This window comes from Heloderma suspectum, chromosome 7, assembly GCF_057233095.1.
Source record: "Heloderma suspectum isolate Gila_16-S chromosome 7, 16-S_ref, whole genome shotgun sequence".
Lineage (NCBI taxonomy): Eukaryota > Metazoa > Chordata > Lepidosauria > Squamata > Helodermatidae > Heloderma > Heloderma suspectum.
Genome location: NC_139464.1, coordinates 122,672,967 through 122,697,734, shown reverse-complemented (window position 1 = coordinate 122,697,734; position 24,768 = coordinate 122,672,967). Strand labels below are relative to the sequence as shown.

The 24,768-nt window shown below is 43.5% G+C and overlaps 1 protein-coding gene across 9 annotated transcripts in view; it reads right to left on the bottom strand.

The window, feature by feature from the left end:
* Nucleotides 1–24,768, bottom strand: part of ETV6 (ETS variant transcription factor 6) — a 203,623-nt gene that overhangs the window by 87,788 nt on the left and 91,067 nt on the right. Inside the window, exon 1 of one of the 9 annotated variants that reach the window (XM_084811331.1) lies at nt 16,390–18,395. The exons of the other annotated variants lie outside the window; for them this stretch is intronic. Within the exon in view, the coding sequence (XP_084667457.1) occupies nt 16,390–16,438 (49 nt within the window). The 5' untranslated portion in view covers nt 16,439–18,395. Of the gene's footprint in view, nt 1–16,389; nt 18,396–24,768 lie in introns of those variants that run through there. 9 annotated transcript variants of the gene reach the window in all.

Here is a 24,768-nt window from a genome sequence, read left to right as displayed (position 1 = left end):
GGCGTTGCCTGAGCATTGTTCTGGGCTTCTTTAAGAAGGATGCAGACAACTGGAGAGGGTTCAGAGGAGGGCAACGGAGATGATCAGGGGACTGGAAACAAAGTCCTATGAGGCGAGACTGAAAGAACTGGGCATGTTTAGCCTTGAGAAGAGAAGACTGAGGGGAGATACGATAGCGCTCTTCAAGTTCTTGAAAGGTTGTCCCAGAGAGGAAGGCCAGGATCTCTTCTTAATCATCCCAGAGTGCAGGACACGGAAGAATGGGCTCAAGTTACAGGAAGCCAGATTCTGGCTGAACATCAGGAAAAACGTCCTGACTGTTAGAGCAAGACGACAATGGAACCCATTCCCTAGGGAGGTGGTGGGGTCTCCCACACTGGAGGCATTCAAGACGAGGCTGAACAGCCATCTGTCGGGGATGCTCTGACTTGGATTCCTGCATTGAGCAGGGGGTTGGACTCGATGGCCTTGTGGGCCCCTTCCAACCCTACTATTCTATGATTCTGTGAGACCAGGTTCGCACAATCACCACAGCCCATTGTGGCTTATTTAAGTCACGGTGGGTGGCGGCAGGTGCCAGGTGGCTTTTGAATATTCAAGGTACAACTGTGGCTTCTCATGTCATCTGAACCCAACAAGGATAGGTTGTTGGCATGGTTAACAAACTACACAGAAACCATGGGCTGTTTTAGGGTTATGGGTGATTTGTTAATCTCACTGGGTTTGGACGACACAACAAGACACGGTTGCAGCGTGCATATTCAAAATGCTCCCCCTCCCCCACATATACCACAGCCCACAGTGGGCTGCTTGACCATATGAATGGGCCTAGAGTGTAGATGGGATGTGACAAAGTAACCCCTGTTGCATATGAAAATGCATTTTTAAAATGTAATTGATGGGGTGTGGGGGGCTACTGGGAGAGGCAGGTATTGCCCAAAATTGGACAGAGGCACCCTGTGCAAGCTCTGCTCCACTCGTGGCTCCACCTGATTTGGAGCAATTCCCTCCTCCCCTAGCAGCCCCCTCTGTCCTGTCCCATGCTGTTCAGGAGGGCCTTTCAGTCCTCCAGAGAAGCTTTTCAGAGCATGCAAGGAGCTTGAAAACCCCCTTGCACAAGCTTCTAAGTCCCCTTTGATTCTTGGTATTCAAGCCTTAGTCTTTATTTATTTATTTATTTATTAAATTTAAAGTGCCACACCACTCTGTTGTTTTTGTTTCAACAAACTAACTTCACTAGTTTGTTTTTGTTTCAACTTCACTATCCATCTACCCATGAAATGCATTTTTCAGGCCATTTGGAGGATGATATGAGCATAAGAAACTGCTTTACAAAGTAGGTGTCAGGCATGGCTCTTTCTCCAGACTGCTGCCTAGGATTTTTAAAACTGGAGATGTTGGGGATTGTACCTAGGGCCTTCTGCCTGCAAAGCATGTGCTCTACCATGGAGTTATGCCTCTTCCCCTGCCCTTTGGAATGACAGTATAAAGGAGCTGCTTTAAATAGGCAGACTTTGCATTAGTCAATAGTATGTCAACAGCTGCCTTTTCCAGGAAATGTGTAACCAGGGCACTCCCTCTACCCACATTAGATTCTTCTTTCACATTTTTGCATGACTAACTTCCTCAGAAAGGAAATTTCCCTCAAGCAAAACATCAGTTGCTCCTTTGAATAGTTCATCTGATCATAACAAGGGCAACGTGTGTCAGAAGAAGAAAAAATCCCATTTCTCACCAGGCCCCCTCAGGAATACCTACAGAAAACTTTGCTGAAAGCATTTACACCAGATGTTGCATATGTTTTTACACGGTGTTTTTACACAACAGTGACATTTTCTCAGGAATACACGTGCACAACACTTTTTATGTGTACACCTGAGACATTTTGAGTGTACACTGGATAATGTAACATACAAGTGCAACACACGAATACGTCACATAGCTACACTTGCCATGGAGCCTTGATTGGCTACAGCTCTGTCCGTTTGGCTCTATGGACTGCGTGAAATAGCCCTCAAAGCTTTAACACAGAATTTTGCCCTAAACCCAATTCTGTAATTTCAGAATTCAGACTCTGAAGACCAGATTAATTTCCTCGCATTTATTTGTTACACGTAAACAGTTTTGCCATTTGAAATCTGTTCTAACTGGTGTGTATGCACACGGAGAGCTTTGTTGCACTGAGTCACACCACTGGTCTATAATATCTAGCCCAGTATGGTCTATTATAAGTGGCAGCAGCTATCCAACACTGGAGGCAACTGTCAACATTCAAATCCACTGTGGGTCTTGAACTGGGGACCTGAGGGGCATCAGACAGAGATTCAGCCTGTGCACAGTCACTTAGGTCTTGGCAAACGACGGAACTGCAGGGAGACCAGCCACATTAGCGAAGGAAACTTCCTTATACAAATAGGCCAAAGGGCTGACGGTTCCTGAGCCCTATAGAACTTTCTGAGTCAGGCTTGCTCACTAGCAAGGCCAGTTCCTCGTATTGGCTACAGACCACCCTTGCCTTGCCACACCTTCAACTTCAGAGGAACTGTGTCTTAGACAGCAGTAATATGTCTAGTCCTGCCGCTAAACATTCAACTCTGGATTGGACGAAAAGAGTTAGTGCTGATGAAAAAGAAAGGAAGGGAGCAGGACTCGGGGAAAGATCTGCCAGGGGGGTGACTGCAAGATTTTTTACTCCTGACTACAGGCATTCCCACGGAGATTTTTCCAGTGGCATAATCCACTGGAAGTTCTCCAGCACAAACTCCATGTAAAGTAATGGGAGCAGTGAAAGAGCAATGCCCTAGTTGAAAACCAGTTGAATAGGTTTTCAGAAACTTCTCTACCAGAAACTTGCTTGTGGGGGATGGGAGTGGGGGAGAAAGCAAGTGAGCAAGCAAGCAAGCAAGCCAAGATGCTAGTGTTACTGGAATTCACATTACATGTCATACTCCACGTTCCAGTATGATAGTAGTCAAATACACACTCTTAAGAGTAGATCTAATGCTACTTTTCAAAAACACAAGAATGTATGTCTTGAGGGCATGCAAATCTTGAGCACCCAGGGATACACATATGACTATTTCAAGGGGGAAATGTGAGCATTTCCTAAGTGGCTTGGGGTGTTTCACAAAGAGTACATACATTTTTATTGTGAAACAGATATGCATGCAACTCTGCAAGATAGTATGTGATACAAATGTAAACAAATAAGTATTTCCCACGAGACATTTGCAAACTCCTTGAGACATGTAAGCATACATACGTCTTTTTGAAAAAAGCAATGTAGGTCACTTCCCAGGTTTCTGACAATGACAGTTTGGGAACCATCATTTTCATTCTGTTACTGGAGTAAGTTTAACAGGAAGGGAGAGAAAGGGACAACAGACCAAAAGAAGTAGAAAGAGAGAAATACAGATATATGTAGTATATTAAAAGTACATCCTGTGTTGCAGGCTGGATTCCAGGTCTTAAAAAGTTGAAGTCCAATGAAGCAATACAATTGCAATGTGGTGAACTTGGAGAATGCTGGATTTGCACTTGGACAAATCACCATCTCTTAATTTAACCTACTTCACAGGATTCCTGTGAGGGTAAAATGAGAGAGCCACGTGCCACCCTGAGCTGCCTGGGAAAAAGGCTGAATACAAAAGTGGCACTAGCAAGTTTGATCATGTGGGTACTCCCTGAGGATCTCCCACCACCACTAGTATTCTGGAGATTGTCATTCAGCCTCAACGTTCTCATGGGAACCAAAACCCATTCATAATGAACTGGTGCCATATAGAAGTGCTGTCATAGCATTAGCTCAGGCAACGTACAAATCTTCTACTTATCTAGGCCTAATATTATCCCATTGTGCATCCCTCAGGAGATCAGGAAAGTATAAGTCTGGGTTCTTTGGGCAGGCCATCAATATGATTGTTTTTCTTTTCTTTTTTATTCAAGAGCTTTCCTAATAAAATTATAAGGACACTAAGTGGTTATTACACATAAAACAGCCCATCACATTTGCTTCCCCCATTCCCCCCCCAGTGATCTGAGGGGGAAGGCATGGAAGAAACCTTGTAAATGGTCAGGGAACCACAAATATCTTGAGTTATCTGTTTAGTTCCTGCACATCTGAGTTTTAGTGACCACCCCATTTATTGCTCATAAAACTGGCTGTCAGCTGAAATGGCATTGGGAAAGGGTTGCCCTAAAGGTAGTGCTTGGCATGCTGTGTAAGAAGTGGCTAGTGCTGAATGTGTGAAACAGCTCCACTGAACTGCAGGCTGTTTCAGACAACATGAGCCATACAAGTATAATAATGCAACAGTCATCAAGCGATGATCACGTATGTGTGAACCAGTGTACAAACACATCATTTAAAAAAGAAGAAGACTGGAGCAATATAGAAGATTGTTTTCAATGTGTTCCCTTGGATAACTTTTCCCCAGGCAAGGTTCATTTTCTTCTCACTAGTCAAACTTGTAAACACCTGTAAGGTATAACTGTAATTAAGATAGGATGTGGCATTAATTTACCTCAAACTCTGCAGGCATCCCATTTTCACAGAACAAGGGGAATATTCCTTATACCTTAAAAATATAACATGGTGGAAGCAAGTCTTGAATAATATTTAAAGTATTATTTACAAAAGGAGTGGGGAGCCTTTTTTGGCCTGACAGCCAAATTCTCTTGTGGATGAACTTCTGGAGGTGGAGAGGCCAAATCCAAAAGCAGGCATATCAAGGGGCCAAGGTCACATCCACATTGCCATCCACACACACACACACCGCCATTCACTCTGTGCTGTCATCTCATTCTCTCGCTCTACATCCCCATTTTCCCTCTCACCCTGTTCTGTCACTCTATTCCCTCTGTCTCCCTTCACAACATTCATCTTTCCCTCAATGGTCATGGTAAGAACGTCAGTCATGTTTCTTCCCCTGGTCACCCACATATGAATCCTTACCAGTTGGAAGATTTACTTTAGACATGACAAGTGGTACTGAGCGCATCTTCTTCCTACTGCGTTGGCAGTGGAAAGAAGAGAAGTGTGAGGAGAGCACATTCTGAGAAGCACTTGTGCCGTTCCAGAAGTGGTCAGTAGTTTCAGAAGTGCATGAGCAGCCCAGCACTGCGGATGATTTGGGAAGTACTACAAGGCAGTACAGCTGCTGGGAAAGCACTCTGCTTACCCTTCTATTTTCTCCATTGTTAACTCTATTAGGAAGTACCTCAGCCATGCCTAAATTACTAATAGTGGAGGGTGATCTCTGATCCCAGTTGTGGTGGGTCAGATTTGGAAGCCAGGCAGGCTGGATAAGATGTATGGGCAAGAGGTTCCCTGTCCCTGAATTATTACTACAACTACTGCTATAATGTAGCATTGAACAGTCTAAAAGCATCTCACATACATTACTTTTACCACAACCTTGTAAGGTAGTACAGTATTCTTATCCCCATATTGTAGACAGGTTAGGGTAGAATAAGGCTATGAGAAGAATTGTTTGCCTACGGTAAACTAGAGAGTCTATGGCCCTGTTTGCACAATCACAGAGGGGGAAATAAGCCACCGTGGCTTATTTCCCTCTCCGTGATCGTGCAAACCTGGTCTTATGTGTAGCTGAACCTTAGCCATTATAAAACATCAACGCTTGCCATTAAACATACATAATATTACAAACTAATTGGATTTGGCCACTGGTATTCTGGAAAGTGAAGGCAAGAGTATGTGGGCTAGGGGGTGGGAATCACACCTCAAAAGCCCCACCTCTTTTCCACAGCTGGCTCAGTGGTCCAGTTGCAGGTTCACCTTTCTGCTCACTGCCCACAGGTCTAAGGTCTCTAGACCTGTACAAGGGAGGACCAGACAAAGCCTGTGGCTAGTTGCCTAGCAATGAACCACTACTTTTAAAATGTGAATCCCCTTGTTAGCAGTCACACGTCAACCTGCCACCTGGTCATCTGGCCAGCTCTAGTTCCTGTTCACCAATGGCATTAAAAGATAGCCGGGGGCTACAGCTCAGTGACAGAGCACATACTTTGCACGCAAGGGACCCTGGATTTGAACTCTTGGCATCTTCAGTTAAACAAACCTTACAAAGTAGAACTCAGACCTCGGAGAGATAGCAGCAGACAAATACTGAGATAGCTGGAGCAATAAGGGGTCTCACTCAAGTATACCCACATATTTATATGATATTGAGAATCAAATGTGGTCTTAGTATGGAATGGCTTGTCTCAGGGCTACCAGGCCACCTGGATGGTTACTTTGTCTGCTCTTCTCTGATGTAGTTTTCTTTTTATTCTCTGCCCAGGAGTGCACACCACTTTAGGACAGAAGGTAAAACACATACCACAAATTAAATCGCTTTTGCGTCATCACACTGTCATTAAACTACTCCGGAATCCTCAAGTGGCTCCTGAATAAAGTGCATGCAGAGCTTTGTATTACATTCAGCTAAGTAATTGTTTTCTCTCTTTACCCACTTCTCTCTCAGATTCTCTCCAGGCTGGGAAAAATGCACCTGAGTATCACAGCGATTTCGGTCCGGGGAGTTTAAAATGCATTTCAAGCGATTTTGCTTTCTTTTTAGTCCAGCATTCTTTGACAGAAAAGAGGTAGGAATAGCAGAATAAAGAATTTTTAAAAATGCAACTGTGTTTGGACTGGTGCCATCAGAAGGAAGTTGTCACTTTAAAAAGGGAGAACAAGCCATCTGTTAGCATATATGTATGAATGTGTATGTTTGTGTATGTATGTGTACACACAGACAGACACGTACACACACACATAGACTAAAATGAGGGTTTCCATGCAAAACCAACAGTCCTTGAAGATAACAGAGCATTACTATATCCTATCTAGTGCTTTCCTTTTTTGGTCCGCTGGGTAGGAACACATACGGAAGGGCCACATTTTGGCTTCTGCTAAATAAGTTGCCCCATCTTGCCATCATGATCATGGAAATGGTATCTCCCACCAGAAAGATACTACTACATCTATACAGCTTCCAACTGGACATCCCCAACATATGCACAACCTATGATGTTATATCTTACTTTGTGCACCCCCTAGAACAGGGGTGCAGAACCTCTGACCTGCAACACCCCGATCTTGTTTGCGCAGCCTCTTGGAGTTCTTCCAGGGAATGGAGTTTAGGCACCAAGACCCACCCCCTGGAGGAATCCCCCTGCTGCTATCTCCAATCTGAGATTATACCGATCTTTCTCTGATTGATAGATAGATAGATAGATATATCATATAATAGTAGGGTTGGAAGGGGCCTACAAGGCCATCGAGTCCAGTCCCCTGCTCAATGCAGGAATCATATATATATATATATATATATATATATATATAATTACATTGCACAGTGGTGATGAACACATGTTCCCATTGGACTCCGCACATATGAAATTATCACAATCATGACAGCATAAAACCAGCCTTGGCTGAGCCAACAGAATAGGAAAACTATATAATAATATTCAAAGGTTTAACCATGCTACAGATTTAACATAGATTTAATCACGCTCAACCAATGACGTTATTTGATCCCACAACTGATGTAGGGAGACTGTTCTAGAATTTTACACTTCTAATAAAGATCTTGTTCTAGTTTCGAAGCTAAATTTGAGAGTAAATAATCTTCATTCATTTTTGTATCTGTAGATATCTAATCTAAATAGCTATAATCTGTCAACTGTATTACTTCCTTTGGTGTAGAATGCAATAAAATAATACTTTCAATCATTTTAATTATTTTCTTTCCATAAGACAGATGGGAGGCCGAGAGAGTGTCACTTGCTTAAGACTGAATTCAACTGAGGACTTCCACTCATTGGTCATGCTCCTAACCACTGCGTGACATGAGCGCTATACTTCTCTCAGCTTCCCGTATTTCTAAAAGCCTTTCCGGATGACAGCTCATCATGTATAAAACCTGTTCCTGGAGTTCACCGCTTTTGACTACAGATGGAGGAATCGTGCGCTGAAACACTCCCTCCTCTCACAGAGAAATCACTGCATGCAGAAAACTAGCACGTTAGGGAAACAGATAGGCCCAAACTTGTCATGCTGATATCCAGGCCATTCAATCATGCAATTCCACCCCCAGCCCCAGGGTGGTATACTCCAGCACTAGGTGTACCACATGACGAAGCATTTATCTGGAACACTTTTCAGCTAAAACCAAGCCAAGTTATTGTATTTTCTCCTCATAAAAGTTTCCCGTTTTCTGGGAACTTACTTCACAGGATTCCTGTGAGGGTAAAATGAGAGAGCCACATGCCGCCCTGAGCTGCCTGGGGAAAAGGTTGAATACAACCTTTTTTTTAAACAAGGCAGAAAGTGAGGGATCTCTCTTCTATTATGAGTGGAATATATATAAAGTTATTTCCTGCTGCATCTCACTAATAGCCTTGTGAGATTTGTCTTTTGAAACACACATTCACATACACCAAGCATACCCAATTGCCAACATAACATAGTATTTATGTATTGCAAGCAATACTTGACTGGTATCAGTGTATTAGGTAAAAGCTGTAATTTTGTTTTAAAATAGATAAAAGATGTGAGAGTAGCAAGTCTTCCCAAAAATATTTTTCAAGATAGAACTCCAGTTTCTAGAAAGGCCTTTTCCTAAGTTAAATATTATGGATAGCTGCTCTTTCTGTTGGTATCAAAGTAAAAGAAAAGAAAAGCTTTCTTGCTATGCCTGGTTCTCTTGCCAACTCCTTTCTGGTTTTAGTTTATTCTGACATTTTCCTATGTATGATTTGCATAATACACCCTATCCTTCATTTTTAAACGACTTTGAGATATTTCCTGTTGTAAATTGCTCTTTTTTATGGGTCACATTTGCAACCACTAGGTAGTATAACCTCATGAATTACGAGTTTTAAGATGTTCTATTCCATAGACAGATATATGGTTATTGGGGCATTAGCCAAATTCTAGGAAAGAGCCCCACTCTCGGGGTAGAACTCCAATGTTCCAACTCCAAGCCCAGCCAGGGCTTGTCAATTGCAAAGTGGAGCCAGGAGGGCATGATTTCCAGCTGAGAAGCAATAAGTGGGAGGACAGCTCTTAACCCTTTCCTCACCTACTCTTTCCCTCTCCAATGGTTCCCACCAGCTCTCCCCACCCCCAAGCCCAAGCCCCAGATAGGCATTTGCAACAAAAACATGGGTCTGGAAGCCCTGCTTGAAGAAACGTATCAGGCCAGACAACGACTAAGCTCCCACCTGCAACTTCACCACTGGATATCACACCCGCCTAGCCTTGCTTTGCAAAAGCGAACAGGCTTTGCAAACACGGGGTAGAGGCATTTATTTATGGCATTTACATACAGCCCGTCACAATCTCTATACCAGAGTGGTTTACAATACAGTTAAGACAAAAACACAACTATAAAATATATAACAGCTCAGTTAAAATCAATTAGTACAATTGTTGTTGTTCAGTCGTTAAGTCGTGTCCAACTCTTCGTGACCCCATGGACCATAGCACGCCAGGCTTTCCATTAAAGCAGCAAAAATCCAATATTTAAATTTATTTATTTCCTTTCTATACCACCCAGTAGCCGAAGCTCTCTGGGCAGTTCACAAAAATTAAAACCAAAAAGTGCATGATAAAACAATATAAAATATAAAAACATTAAAACAACAATATAACAATACAACTAGAATAAAACCTAGCAGCAATGCAGAGATTTAAAATACAGATTTAAAACAGCAGAGCTAAATGACTAGAAAACTAAAATGCTAAAATGCCTGGGAGAATAAAAAGGTCTTCACCTGGTGTCGGAAAGAATACAAGGTAGGTGCCAGGCGAACCTCACTAGGGAGCTCATTCCACAGCTGGGGTGCCACAGCAGAAAAGGCCCTCCTCCTAGTAGCCACCTGCCTCAAATACAGCATTCTTCGAATATTTTTAAAACAAACCATTAAAATGTCTGAGAGAATAAAAATGTCTTCACCTGACACCCCGAAGGCAATAGAGTGGGTGTCAGGAGGGCCTCTGCAGGGAGGGAATTCCATAATTAAGGCATCAGAGAGGAGGAAGCTCTCTCCTTTGTTGTCACCTGTTTGCTCTGAAGGTACCTTGAATTGGGTTTGGAAGTGAACTGGTTAACTAGTGAGATCTGTCAAACACGTAGTTTCTCACTTACTCAACTCTGAAGCCCTCCAATTTTTTTAGTTCCCTCAAAACAATTATGCGAAATTGAGCATTTCACATTTGGGGGATTCTAAATTTCCGATCCTGATCATTGTTAAGTTCAGGCTCATGCCCTTGCACTACTTAATTTTAAAACCTCTGACACTCACTGTTGTTTATTTTCAGCATTTATAGGATGCTCTACAACAAACAGATCTCAGGGTAACTAACAACTTAAAATAAACAATTTAAAAACAATACAAAACAAACCCACCCAGTAAAATGCAGTATAAAACTTAAAGTCAAGGAGCAGAGACTAAAACAGTAAGAACTACAGCAAATCTAAACACGTGGTTCCAATCTTGACAGGCATTTTATAGTTGAAGTGGAAGGCAATGGAAGAATGTGGTGGGAACACAGATTGGATTGCTAGGTAACCAGACTGGCTCCCGTCTAACTCTAAACTGGCACAACAGCCATCCCAGAGCGAAGCTCAACAAGACTTGTTCATGGAGACCAGACCATCTTTGGGGCACCACAACACCCCATGTGACCCGAGTGACATTCCCACATAGCCCTACATTCTGCACTGATGACAACTTCTCCACAGTCTTGACCATCGCAACTGTCGTAGAGTAAATATTTCAGATAAGCCCCACTCTAGATCAGTGCTTTCTCAGGGAAAACTTATATACTTCAAGCCATTCCCCAAAGGACAATGCATCATTACCAAGCTTTCCCTACAATGCACAGCTGCAGGTGTGCAGGATATATTTGACAGGATATATTTGACAATCTACCCTCAGTGTGAACGGGGCAACAGTGATATCCAACAGGCCTAGACAGAAACCTGTGTGAAATGAGCACTACAAGCAGGGTGATTCCCCCACCTCTCCATCCCAGTCCAACTACTTTTTGTTTTAAAACTTGTCGTTTTAAGGCTGCCACACCTGGTTCCCAAATATGGGCATTAGTCTCTCTCCTGTGTCTGCACAGGAACCAATATTTCTTTTTGGAAAATGAAAATCTGTGTAGAGTGTCCATAGCCACCAGGATGCTGGTATTGTTGTTTTTTAAATCCTTGTCCCTGCACAGACAAGTGATCCTCTCCTCTAACTATCCATGTCACTCTTCCCTTTAAATGAGTGAGCAGAAGAAACACAGGAGAGAGAGAGAGAGAATTATACATTTTTCCTTGTTCCCCCCGACCTTCAATTTCCCTTTTCTGTACAATGGGTTTTTTTTTTGCTGGAACAGAAAAATGTAGTTTCAAAGAAGTGTGTGGATTCCCCCCTCCTGCTTTGCATTCATGCTTCTGAGGTCAATTGCCTCAGTTTCCCTTTTCTGTGGAATGGGGGGTTCTTTCTATTGTATTATTAAATGTATTTCTAATATTTACATGTTAACCACTTGGTTATTTTTTTATATTAAGTAGCATATAATAACAATAGCAATTATTATTATTAAATAAACAAACAAACAAACATTTTCTTCCTTTATTTATTTATTGCATTTATATTCCACCTTTTTCCTCTTGCAAGGAACCCAAAGCAGCTTACATTATCCTCCTTCTCTCCATTTTATTCTCACAACAACAACCCCGTGAGGTAGATTGGGCTGAGAGTCTGTGATGGGCCCAAAGTCACCCAGTGAGCTTCCATCACCGAGTGGGGATTAAAACCAGTGATCCCCCGGCTCTCAGTCCAACACTCTCACCATTACACTCCACTGGCTTTTCCCAGAGCTAAAAGCTCTGGGGACAAACTCCTTGTCCAAGGAGTGGTGTGCCTAACTGGGTGATTTGGTGGCTGTAAGGACAGCTGAAGCCCACACACCTTTTGTCCCAGCACAGAACCAAGTGTGCTACTCCAAACACCATTTTTTCCTGATGAGATTCATCGGGCGAAACTCCTCATTTAAGGAGTTGGATGGCTAACTGGAGGACGGGGTGACTGTAAGGGATAGTGGAGGCTACACACTTCTTCTCCTAGCACAGAATCAAATGTGATAGCAACCAACCAAAGAAGAAAATATTATTCTGTTTAGTTAGTTGCTATGTAATGATAATGCTTTACTTAGGTGACCTTCGGGTATTTTCAAGTGAGGAGGATGGAGGGAAACTGTATGGGGTTGTCTTCGCCCACTGTGATCCCTTAGGCCCACCTACTTTTAGCTGCCCTGTCCTCTACCCCACCAGACCCAATGTGCACCAGCTGCCATTGCTGAGCACACCTCCTAGAATGCTGCCTGCAATTATCTGCAATGCACCCAGCAAACACACATGGAAAGGATTCCGTGGCTGTACCATCACTGCAGTCTTTGGTCTTCAACGGGTTGGTCAGGACGCTACCTCTTGTTGTTTAGGGTGGTGTTTGTTTTTAAAGTATAGCATGTGTGCAGAGAAAAACAGGGGGAGAAGAAGACAGATATGTAAGGCAATGATTCGACATGGGCCACACATTGAAAGTTGGGGTAAGGGTGCGTTCCAAGTTTATAAAGAAGACTAAATGCTGCGCTAGATCAGGGATGGGGGATACGTGGCCCTCCAGATGTTGTTGGACTGTATCTCCCATCAGCCCTAAACAGCATAGCCAATAGTGATGGATTAAGGGAGTTGCAGTCCATCTTGCTGTGCTAGATCTTTCAGGCAGTAGTTCATTGGGGAACCTGATAGTTCTTGATGAAAGGGAAATGGAAGAGAGGGAGATTTACTCTGACTTGTACTGATTTTGTTTTGTAGAGAAGGTGCTCCAGGAAAGATAAATTAGAACAGTAGTTTGTCCTAGAAAGCTCTTGAGTATAAACAAGTAAGGGATGGGGTAGCCATATTTAAACAGAACAGCCAGCAGGTAGTTGCTAAAGAAGGAGAAACCAAGATCACGGTCAAGGAGCGTCTGTGGGAAGGATATGCTTCTTGCCCCAGAGTGAATCCTGTCAGGAAGCAGTTTATTTTCATCCTGTGCGGGAGTGGAATAGTACATGGACTGAGCTCATTTGATAGCTGTTTTGAAGGGAACCGGGCTGGTATGTCTTTAATTTGTCATTCCATTATGAACTCTTTTCCCATCCAAGAAGCCTTCAAGTCAGGAAGCTGTGTCTGCCCACACAGGAAATTCCTTTGCAGCAACTTCCCCAAAAAGGAAATTTCCCTCAGAAGTGTGGCCTTTCAGCGGAGGCTGTTTGAAGATATTTTTTGGCAACCGACCTTTGCTGCTGCTTTTGCAGCCAGGAATTTGGGAATCAACAGGTCCTCTTTGAGACAAGGCAAGCTGACCCCCATTTATCTATGATTTTACACCCACAAACCTCTCCCTTCCTCCAGCCACCAGACAATTTTTGAATCAAATCCAGTTCAAACTCTCTCCCTTTGGAAAAGTCTGCACGCAAACAGTGTTGGCTGGGATTTCAGTAAAGAAAAGAAAGGGGGGAGGGAATAGTAGCGACAAGGCTGGAAAAAAAACCCTACACTAATCTCCTACTTTGAAATCAAGAACAAAGAATCCAGTCCTTAGCAGACTTACAAATTGATTGTAACACAGTTTACACATGGGCAGATGTGTTTAGGATTAGGGCCAAAACTTCCCACTACATTTTCTTAGATCTTGCTAGAGACTGTTTTGGAATTGACTTTATGGGTTTTTTTGTGTCTGAAAAGTACTGTCTACTGTGGTTTTATTTTAAATAAATGTTCACACAGAGGAACTTCATTTAAAAATAAAAAAGGATTCAATGCAGGGGGAGTGAGAGGAGGGGAGCAAACCTATAAACATTAATCTCACAGAAATCTTGTGAATCACTATGTGGGCAAGAGCCAAGTTTGAGTGAATAACAGATGGGTATTTTATGAAGCACCTTAGTGTGGGGGGATTTGATCAGATGCACTGCCAGACGTAGGATAAGTCTGCAATTTCACCATCTCAAATCAAATCACAAGTATATGTAACTGGGCGTGGGGGGTAATAAAACAATGATAAGGAAACTACCTGTGATGTTCTGCAGATTTTTTTTTTTTTAACTTACTAGGAGTCCCAAGGGACCACTTGGAAGATTGGAGAACTGATGGTGGGAGCTAAACCTATGCCACTTACCTAATCTAAATTCTCTGCCCACATCAAATCTACTTGTAGCTCCAGCAGAGGGGGTTGGGGTGGGGTGGGGGTGGCATATAGGTACCACAGAGAGGGGTGCAATTTAGATTTGGAAAATGGCATAGATACACCCACACAAATACACACACAGCCACTTCCCAGATCTTCAAAACAGCTATATGGAGCTGCTAATACATAAAAAGCAAAGTCGGGAGATTCTGATCACAAATCAACCATATCATGTATACTTTACATTGTATAGTTTGGCCCTCAGAGCAGTCATGATTTGAAATCCAAGGAAAGGGAACCTGACAAAACACAGTATTTTGCTTGTTTAATGTATTTCATACTAAAAACTGTTGACTTATACTACTCTTTCACTCATTAAATTGTTGTGATGTCATGAAATATTTACAAACATTTTAAGCAGCCAGAATATTATATACGTTCCCTCTTCTGTGTTCAGCTCAATTTCGATTCTCTTATTCATAAATATTCTCTAATTTCATGGTCTCTTCATCTCAAATCCTTAACACACCTTTGCTTTGACTGAAACATGGTTCTGGCCTCCCAATATATCTCCTACCACAGCTTCTTCCACCCACTATCTCCCACCCTCACATGGCAGTGGTGTCTGCTTCTCCTTTTGCCTGGAACCCTCTTTGTGGCCCCCATTCCATTTGTCATACACTCTTCTTTTAAAAAACACTGTTTTCCCATGTAATCAACTAGGGAAAACCAAAAACGAATTCATCATAGTCTTCTGCACTTCTTTTTCCACACACACACACACACACACACACACGCACGCCTGATTCTCAGCATAACGTACAATTACTATCTGCTTGAAAACCAGTATATTGATTGACATAGCTCCATAACCATGAGGGCTAGCAACTTGCTTGCCCTTCTCAGGACACTGAATTCTGACACCAATGCCACAACCTGTGCTTATATGGAAACAAAGCATACATATCTTCTCCTCGTTACATGGAATTGTAATTACCTCACTACAGTCACTCAGAAATAAAACTAAACACTTGAGCTTAAATCACAATAAGGTCACAGAGACATTTTTTTAAAAGCTAGATATTAAGCCCAGTGCCTTACACAGGAAAAAAAGGGGGAACAAGAAGTAACGGCACAAGCGGGGAATTTTGAAAAGATACATCAGCCAAGTCACTACAGGGAAGTGAAAACCAGCAAAGAAGTTAAATGTTGAAAAGGGTAGTTGGTTTTGACAAAATGAAAGAGAGAGACTGCTATCCTTACAAAATAAGAAACCCTTACATTTTCCCATCAGAACCTGTGCTGAGACGCATAAAATACATTTCTCTATTTGCGTTTTACTTCGTCCAAATGTCTTGTTCTGGTGTGTAACAGCCAATGACAGAAAGGTGATATAAAGGCAGGACCTTCTCAGCAACTGCACTATTACTACAGAACACTCTGGGCTTGTTCAGATGATCAGCAGGAGAAACAACACAGTGGCTGTTGTTTCCCCCACGCACACCGGTTACGCAACTGGGATTCCCCTAATTTCCTGAGCCACATTGCAGGTTGCAGTGTCGTCTGAACCCAGTGCACGGCGCAAGCGTAGTCCATTTTCACCCACCCTACAACCAATACTGCAAGCCGGGGGTTGTAGTGTGGATGAAAACGGACAACACTCGTGCTATGCAATGGGTTCAGTTGACACGGCAACCTGCAAAGCAAGTAGTTAGGGGAATCCCAGTCACGTGGCCAGCACATGCTGGGGCAGGGGAAATAACTAACACTGCGTTGTTTCCCCCGCTGATCATCCAAACCTGGACTCTTATCAGAGTGAACCATGGAATCACTTCATTGTTTAGCTATTTGTGACTCATTAACTGGGCTCATTTTTCTTGAACAAGCCACCTTAAGAACCCATGGTTTTTTGTTGGGTTGTTTAGGTGGTTAACAAGCCACCCTGTGGAAATGTCCTGAGTTCAGACAACATGCTAACCCACAGTTCAACAAACAACCACTTTAAATTAGTGGTGTGTCGAAAATGTTTCCCAATTTTTTCCAGACCATTCTCATTCAATTTGATAGAAGAGAAATTGCTTTTGAACAGAAATTTGATGGTGAAGAAATTTCAGAGAAATTTGGGATTGGGTTTCTTGGGCTTACCTTGCTTAGGAGGTGGCCAAGGAGTGAGCACCAATGTCCTGTTTTTCATTGTACAATCAGCTCCCTGGCTGCCTGTGGCCTCCTCAGCTTCCTACACTTCAATTAAAGCCCGGCTTAAGGCACCATGAAGTAATTCCTCCCATGGGGCTTTCTCAGATCAGGAGGTGCAGGCAGCCTGGGAGGCTTGCTGTGATTGTTGTTGTTGGTGTTTATTCGCTCAGTCGCTTCCGACTCTTCGTGACTTCATGGACCAGCCCACGCCAGAGCTTCCTGTCGACCGTCGCCACCCCCAGCTCCCCAAGGTCGAGTCCGTCACCTCCAGAATATTATCCATCCACCTTGCCCTTGGTCGGTCCCTCTTCCTTTGGCCTTCCACTTTCCCTAGCATCAGCGTCTTCTCCAGGGTCTCCTGTCTTCTCATGCTTTGGCCAAAGTACTTCAGTTTGGCCTTTAATATCCTTCCCTCAAGTGAGCAGTCTGGCTTTATTTCCTGGAGTATGGACTGGTCTTCTTGCAGTCCAAGGCACTCTCAGAAATTTCCTCCAGCACCACAGTTCAAAAGCATCTATCTTCCTTCGCTCAGCCTTCCTTATGGTCCAGCTCTCACAGCCATAGGTTACTACGGGGAATACCATTGCTTTAACTATGCAGACCTTTGTTGTCAGTGTGATGTCTCTGCTCTTAACTATTTTATCAATATTTATTGATCTATTTTATCGCTGTGATTAGGTACGCTCAAAAAGATCACAAAAATACGTTATAAAACATCCTGAATGAGGCAGAACAATTGAAGCCTCTTTCATAAGGGGAGAAAACTTCCAGGAAATTGGAGGACAGATTTTGGCAGAGCACTAGTTCCACCGCATCCCTGGGGGCCAGCCTGCCCAGACAGTTGATGCTGTTGCAGCACGAACACCCCCAAACCCCTTAAGAAAAAAAGAAACTGTGCTGCAAGCCCTGCCAATGGGGAGCCTATTTGGGAAAAACTGTTGAGAATTTCTCCTCCCTTTCGAGAAATTTGTTGAAACTGTGTCCCTAATTTCTCTGCCCACAAGTAAGGTGAAGAATGACAAGAAGCCATTAGCACATAGCTTTAGTTTAAATAACACTCCACCACGCTGCTGGCTGGAGATGACGAAATGGTCTTTAAAGCTCAGCATAAAAGCATTTGTTTCATAAGCTGGAAAGCCTTGAGTCTTAGGCCAGTGGCAACCTCTCCTCATAATTAATTAATAGTGTATTAATTGTGCATGCCCTGTGGGACAGCAACTGACATATAGTGGGAAGAGCCTTCAGCACAGATACTCAAAAGATTCAGTAGGGAAAACAGCAACAACAAAACAGGTTATCTTTTCAAAAACATTTGTAGGAGAAACTTGACAAGACGTCCATACAAAGACAGCAAAACAGTGTCTTTGTTGTTGCTGTTCAGTCGTGTCCAACTCTTTGTGACCCCATGGACCATAGCACGCCAGGCCTTCCTGTCCTGCGCTCTCTCCCGGAGTGTGCTCAAGTTCATATTCATTGCATCGGTGATGCTATCTAGCCATCTCATCCTCTGTCGTCCCCTTCTCCTTTTGCCTTCAGTCTTTCCCAGAATCAGGGTCTTTTCCAGAGGGTTTTCTCTTCGCATTAGGTGGCCAAAATATTTGAGCTTCAGCTTCAGTATCTGTCCTTCCAATGAGCACTCAGGGTGGATTTCCTTTAGGATGGACTGATTTGACCTCCTTGCAGTCCAGGGGACTCGTAAGAGTATTCTCCAGGACCACAGTTCGAAGGCATCAATTCTTCGGCGCTCAGCCTTCCTGATAGTCCAGCTCTCACAGCCATACGTTGCTACTGGGAAAACCATAGCTTTGATTATACGAATCTTTGTCGGCAAGGTGAAGTCTCTGATTCTCACTAAGCTGTCTAGGTTTGCCATAGCTTTCCTCCCAAGGAGCAAGCGTCTTTGAATTTCATGGCTACAGTCACTGTCTGCGGTGATCTTGGAGCCCAAGAAAGTAAAATCTGTCACTGCTTCCATTTCATCCCCTTCTATATGCCAGGAAGTGATGGGGCCAGATGCCATGATCTTAGTTTTTTTAATGTTGAGTTTCAAACCAGCTTTTGCACTCTCCTCTTTCACCCTCAACAAGAGGCTCTTGAGATCCTCTTCGCTTTCTGCCATTAGGGTCGTATCGTCTGCATATCGGAGGTTGTTGATAATTCTCCCGGCAATCTTAATTCCGACCTGTGATTCATCCAACCCGGCGTTTCTCATGATGTACTCTGCATATAAGTTAAATAAGCAGGGTGACAATATGCAGCCTTGTCGTACTCCTTTCCCAATTTTGAACCAATCGGTTGTTCCATGTCTGGTTCTTACTGTTGCTTCTTGACCCTCATATAGGTTTCTCAGGAGACAGGTAAGGTGGTCTGGTATTCCCATCACTTTAAGAATTTGCCACAGTTTGTTGTGATCCACACAATCAAAGGCTTTAGCATAGTCAATGAAGCAGAAATAGACGGTTTTCTGGAATTCTCTTGCTTTGTCCATGATCCAGCGAACGTTGGCGATTTGATCTCTAGTTCCTCTGCCTCTTTGAAACCAGCTTGTACTTCTGGTAGTTCTCAGTTTGCATACTGCTGAAGCCAAGCTTGTAGGATTCTGAGCATCACCTTGCTGGCATGTGAAATGAGCGCAATTGTGCGGTAGTTTGAACACTCTTTGGCGTTGCCCTTCTTTGGAACTGGAATGTAAACTGACCTTTTCCAGTCTTGCGGCCACTGTTGAGTGTTCCAAATTTGTTGGCATATTGGGCGCAGCACTTCAACAGCATCATCTTTTAGGATTTTAAATAGCTCGGCTGGAATACTGTCATCTCCGCTAGCTTTGTTGTTACTAATGCTTCCTAAGGCCCACTTGACTTCACTCTCGAGGATGTCCGGCTCAAGTTCAGTGACCTCACTATCATGGCTATCAGGGACATTCAGATCTTTCCTGTATAGTTCTTCTGTGTATTCTTGCCACCTCTTCTTAATCTCATCTGCTTCTGTTATGTCCCTGCCTTCTTTGTCCTTTATCATGCCCGTCTTTGCACAAAACGTTCCCTTGAGAGCTCCGATTTTCTTGAAGAGATCTCTAGTCTTTCCATTCTGTTGTTTTCCTTGATTTCTTTGCATTGTTCATTTAAGAAGGCCTTCTTTTCTCTCCTTGCTATTCTCTGGAACTCTGCATTCAGTTGGATATATCTTCCCCTTTCTTCCTTGCTTTTTGCTTCCCTTCTTTCGTCAGCTACTTGTAAAGCCTTTGTTAGGACCAGTCAAAAATCAAAAGTAGTGAGGGCTTTCAAGTTCACCAAAACCCCTTTTCACACTGGATATTGGGGGATGTGAGGAGGGGGAGAGAAGAAAAAATGGAGATTAGGTATGAGGGAAGCCCCAGTTTGCCATTTTAACTGTCTGAAAGAATGGAAGAGGTGTTCTGCAGACTTAATAGTTTAAGTTTGGTCCAGGAAGATCTCCAGGCGGAGAAGCAATGGCTGTTCTCTTTTGAAAATATAAACACCAGCAGTTATTTCAATCTGTCTATGGCACTAGTCAGGACTCACAGGTACCTTGCATGGCAAGAGAGCAGAAGCAAAGACAATCATGTCAAAAAAAAGGTTAAGTGCTGAGCCCTCAGATGGTATCTCAGCAAATAATGGAAGCAGCTGCACTTTTGTGAAATGTGTTTTGGGCTCAAGGCCAGAGCAAAACACACCCCAGAGGCCAAGAGGGTGGTCTGCTACAGTAGCTGAATACCTTCTTGGGAAGACGATGACCAAAAGATCTTGTGAAGTTGGCTGTGGGAGGAGAAGGGCAATTATTTGACCTTGTCTCTCTCAGATGAAGCTGCTGGTATTGGAAATGCTCTGGTAACTCCCACTCAGAGGCCCAAAGATTTTCCAAGGTGGTTTTATTAAAGTTTTTGCCACCATTATTTAAATTGTACTATATCACAAGCCAGCATATTTCAAGCCCTAGTGTTTCTCAGAATTGGGCATCTTAGTGAGAAGATGAATAATGGAGGGCAAGCTTCCCTGAAAGACATTTTGTCCACCACTAAGCTTCTATTGTAACGTGCAGATGCAGAAGAGACTGGGTGCATTTTAGGTCATTTTTTTTTTCAATTCATGTGGACCAGTCTGGCTGGCTTATCTAGATATGCCCTAGAGTCCTCTGCAACACACTGGTGCTCTCTGCAGTACACTCGGAGAAATTTTTTGATAGATGTCAATATGTGTCAGACTCAGTTTTCTGACCCTCTCTGGAAAATCAACACAGATTACAGTTGCAACAGATCAGGTTACAGAGATCAGCTTTCTAGAGCCCGTAGCACAGTTTCAGCATTTATAATCCCTCCCCCAGCCCCAATCAAATAGCCTAGACAGATGCAATCAGCACATTGCTTTGTTCAAGAGAAAGTTCCAAGGCTAGAATTCACACAGAGTCAGAGCCCTAGCAATAAATTGCAAGATAGAGCCTTAGTGATTCAAGATTCAAGACAAACAAGAGTTCAAAATTTCCAATAAGTCCAGGCAAGAAAATATTCTGAGCAATTAGGAAGAGGTTCTCAGCAAAGGCACCAGCTTAAACACAGGGAAGGGGCTGTTAAAGGTCACCTTCTGACAATATTTCCTAACAGGGGAATGTGGCCCGTAAATGATCACTACATCTTAGGGGGAGTCTCTGTTCTGCCCTTTTCAGTTGGCGTCGTAACTTGGGCAACACCCTGGAGCCCCCCTCTCCTGCGAAGTCTTCCACCTGCATGGTTCTCACATTCCCAGGCTATAAATCAGAGGCTTCCTTCAAAGACGCATCTTGCAGCTGTGGCTGATAGAGAGTATCATCCTCCTTTGGCCTGCAATCAAATGGGAACCTAGGTAGAGCTAAATGCCCAGGCCTCAAGTTTCCCCACAACTGAACTGGGTTCCCAATCATCCTGCTCTAAGACTGGATCAGATTCTGTCTCTAACGCCATAGGGCCTACAGCAGTGCTGCAGCTAGGCCTGACAATATGGAAAGGACTCCCTGATAGAAAATGTGAAGATCACATGTGTTTAAAGGGGTGGTGGTAGCGGCAGAGAAAGAGGATTTAACAAAGGCCAGGGATCCAATCAGCAGACAACATCAAGGTCAGATTTTCCTAAGAACTTTAACCTGAAGCTGAAATGAGAGCAGAGTACTTTCTGGCACTGTATACTTTGTGGTGTGGGCCCACATCATCGGCTTAATGGGTTATCTACGATGCAGGCCTGAACAACTTGTGATGGATGAAACCAAGCACTGCCCACCAGCTATTTACGGTTGCCTGCTGTAACCCAGTAGCCATAACCCTACTCAGTAACCCCCTTGTTTTTGCAGTCCCAAGCAGAGAGAATAGCAGGAGGTTTATCAATACCCTGGTGGGCCACCATACACGACTTGTTGTTGTTTATTCGGTCAGTCACTTCCGACTCTTCGTGACTTCATGGACCAGCCCACGCCAGAGCTTCCTGTCGGCCGTTGCCACCCCCAGCTCCCCCAAGGTCAAGTCTGTCACCTCTAGAATATCATCCATCCATCTTGTCCTTGGTCGGCCCCTCTTCCTTTTATTTATTTATTTATTTCATTTCATTTCTATACCGCCCAATAGCCGAAGCTCTCTGGGCGGTTCACAAAAACTAAAACCAAACAACACACAATAAAACAATTTAAAATATATAGAACATTAAAACCACAATATAACAATACAACCACAATAAAACCTAGCAGCAGTACAGGAGTTTAAAATACAGATTTAAAACAGCAAAGATAAAAATTTAGAAAGCTAAAATGCCTGGGAAAATAAAAAGGTCTTCACCTGGCGCCGAAAGGAGTACAATGTAGGCGCCAGGCGAACCTCACTAGGGAGCTCATTCCACAGCTGGGGTGCCACAACAGAAAAAGTCCTCCTCCTAGTAGCCACCCGCCTCACTTTCTTTGGCAGGGGCTCACGGAGAAGGGCCGCTGATGATGATCTTAAGGTCCGGGCAGGCACATATGGGAGGAGGCGATCCTTCAGGTAACCTGGCCCCAAGCCGTTAAGGGCTTTGAATGTTAACACCTGCACTTTGAATCGGGCCCGGAAATGGACTGGCAGCCAGTGCAGCTGGAAAAGTACTGGCGTAATATGAGCTTGCAGGCCAGTCCCTGTTAACAATCTTGCCGCCCTATTTTGGACCAGCTGAAGTTTCCGGACCGTTTTCAAAGGCAGCCCCACATATAACGCATTGCAGTAATCCAGACGAGAAGTTATCAGAGCATGGATAACTGTAGCTAGGCTATCTCTGTCCAGATAAGGGTGTAGTTGGTATACCAGCCTAAGCTGATAAAAAGTGCTCCGTGCCACCGAGTTCACCTGTGCCTCAAGTGACAGTTCTGGATCCAAGAGCACCCCCAAACTACGAACCTGATCCTTTAGGGGGAGTGCAACCCCCTCCAGAACAGGTTGAATATCACCTAGCCGGGCAGACGAACCACCCACTAACAGTACCTCCGTCTTGTCTGGATTGAGTTTCAGTTTATTAGCCCTCATCCAGTCCATTACCGTGCCCAGGCCCTGATTCAGAACAGCCACTGCCTCACCTGGTTTTGATGAGAAAGAGAGGTAGAGCTGGGTGTCATCCGCATATTGATGGCACCTCAGCCCACACCTCCGGATAAACTCCCCCAGCGGTTTCATGTAGATTTTGCCTTCCACTTTCCCTAGCATCAGCATCAGCATCTTCTCCAGGGTATCCTGTATTCCATACACGACTAGCAGGCTGCATTTGGCTTGGGGAGTCACAAATTGTCCATATCTGATATGAGTCTATCCTGATACAGTTGTACATATCTGAGCGCGAGGAGCCCCAGTGATGAAGCATCTCAACCCCAGTGGCAAAGCATCAGCAAACAAGTGAGTTAGGCACCAGTCCGAATTTAGCAAGAGGACAAGGAAGCCAGCGCAGTCGACTCTCCCCTCCCTTTACATATCACAACAAAAAGTTTAAATTTCTTGATGCCCTAAGTGACTCTGCCCTAGAACAGTTGGTCATGGAACCGACTAGAGGGGAGGCGATGCAGGGTTTAATCCTAAATGGGGTTGCCCAGGACCTAGTACAAGATGTAAATGTTGTTGAACCAATTGGAAACAGTGACCACAGTGCTATCAGATTTAATATATGAGTAGATTTAATATATGAAATCCAACACAGTCACATTTGACTTCAAAAGAGGAAACTTCTCTAAAATGAGGGAACTGGTAAAAACGAAGTTGAAAGGGGGAGTCAAGAGGGTTAAATCCTTTCAAAAGGCTTGGAGGTTACTCAAAACCACAACAACAGAAGCTCAGCTAAAATGTATACCACAGGTTAGGAAAGGTAGCACCAAGTCCAAGAGGTCCCTGGCATGGTTAATGAGTAGTGCCAAGGGAGCTATTAGAGAAAAGAGGGCTTCCTTCAGAAAATGGAAGTCTTACCCATGAGGAAAACAAAAGGAAGCACAAGCTTGCACAAAGGTGATGCAAGCAGACAATAAGAGATGCAAAAAAAGTATTTTGAAGAGCATATCGCCAACAATATCAAGGACAACAATAAAGAAGTCTTTAAATATATCAGAAGCAGGAAACCAGCTAGGGAAGCAGTTAGATGGTTGGATGACAATGGAGCTAATGGAGTACTAAAGGAGGACAAGGAGATTGCAGAGAAGTTGAATGAATTATTCTCATCCGCCTTCACTGCAGAAGGTATAGGACAGACACCTGTGCCTGAACTGATGTTTTCAGGAAGTGAGTCAGAGGGACTGAGGCAAGTAGTGGTGATAAAAGATGAAGTTCTCAACCTTATTGATAAACTGAAAGCAAATAAATCAATCCATCCCAGATGGTATCCAACCTAGAGTTCTCAAAGAACTGAAATATGAAATTGCTGAACTTTTAACCAAAATATGCAACATGTCCCTAGGATCAGCCTCTGTACCAGAGGACAAGAAGATGGCCAATGTGACACCAATTTTTAAAGAGGGATCCAGAGGGGACCCAGGAAATTACAGGCCGGTTAGCTTAATGTCTGTTCCAGGTGAATTGATTGAAAGCATTATTAAAGATAAAATTAATAAGCATATAGAAGGATAAGTCCTGCTGAAAAAGACTCAACACGGCTTCCGCAAAGCTAGGTCCTGTCTCACTGACCTTTCAGAGTTCTTTTAGAGTGTCAATAAACAAGTAGACAGGAGTGGTTCGGTAGACGTTGTTTACTTGGACTTCCAAAAGCCTTTTGACAAAGTCCCTCCCCAAAGACTCCTGAGCAAACTTAGCAGTCATGGAGTAAGAGGACAGATCTTCTATGGATCAGT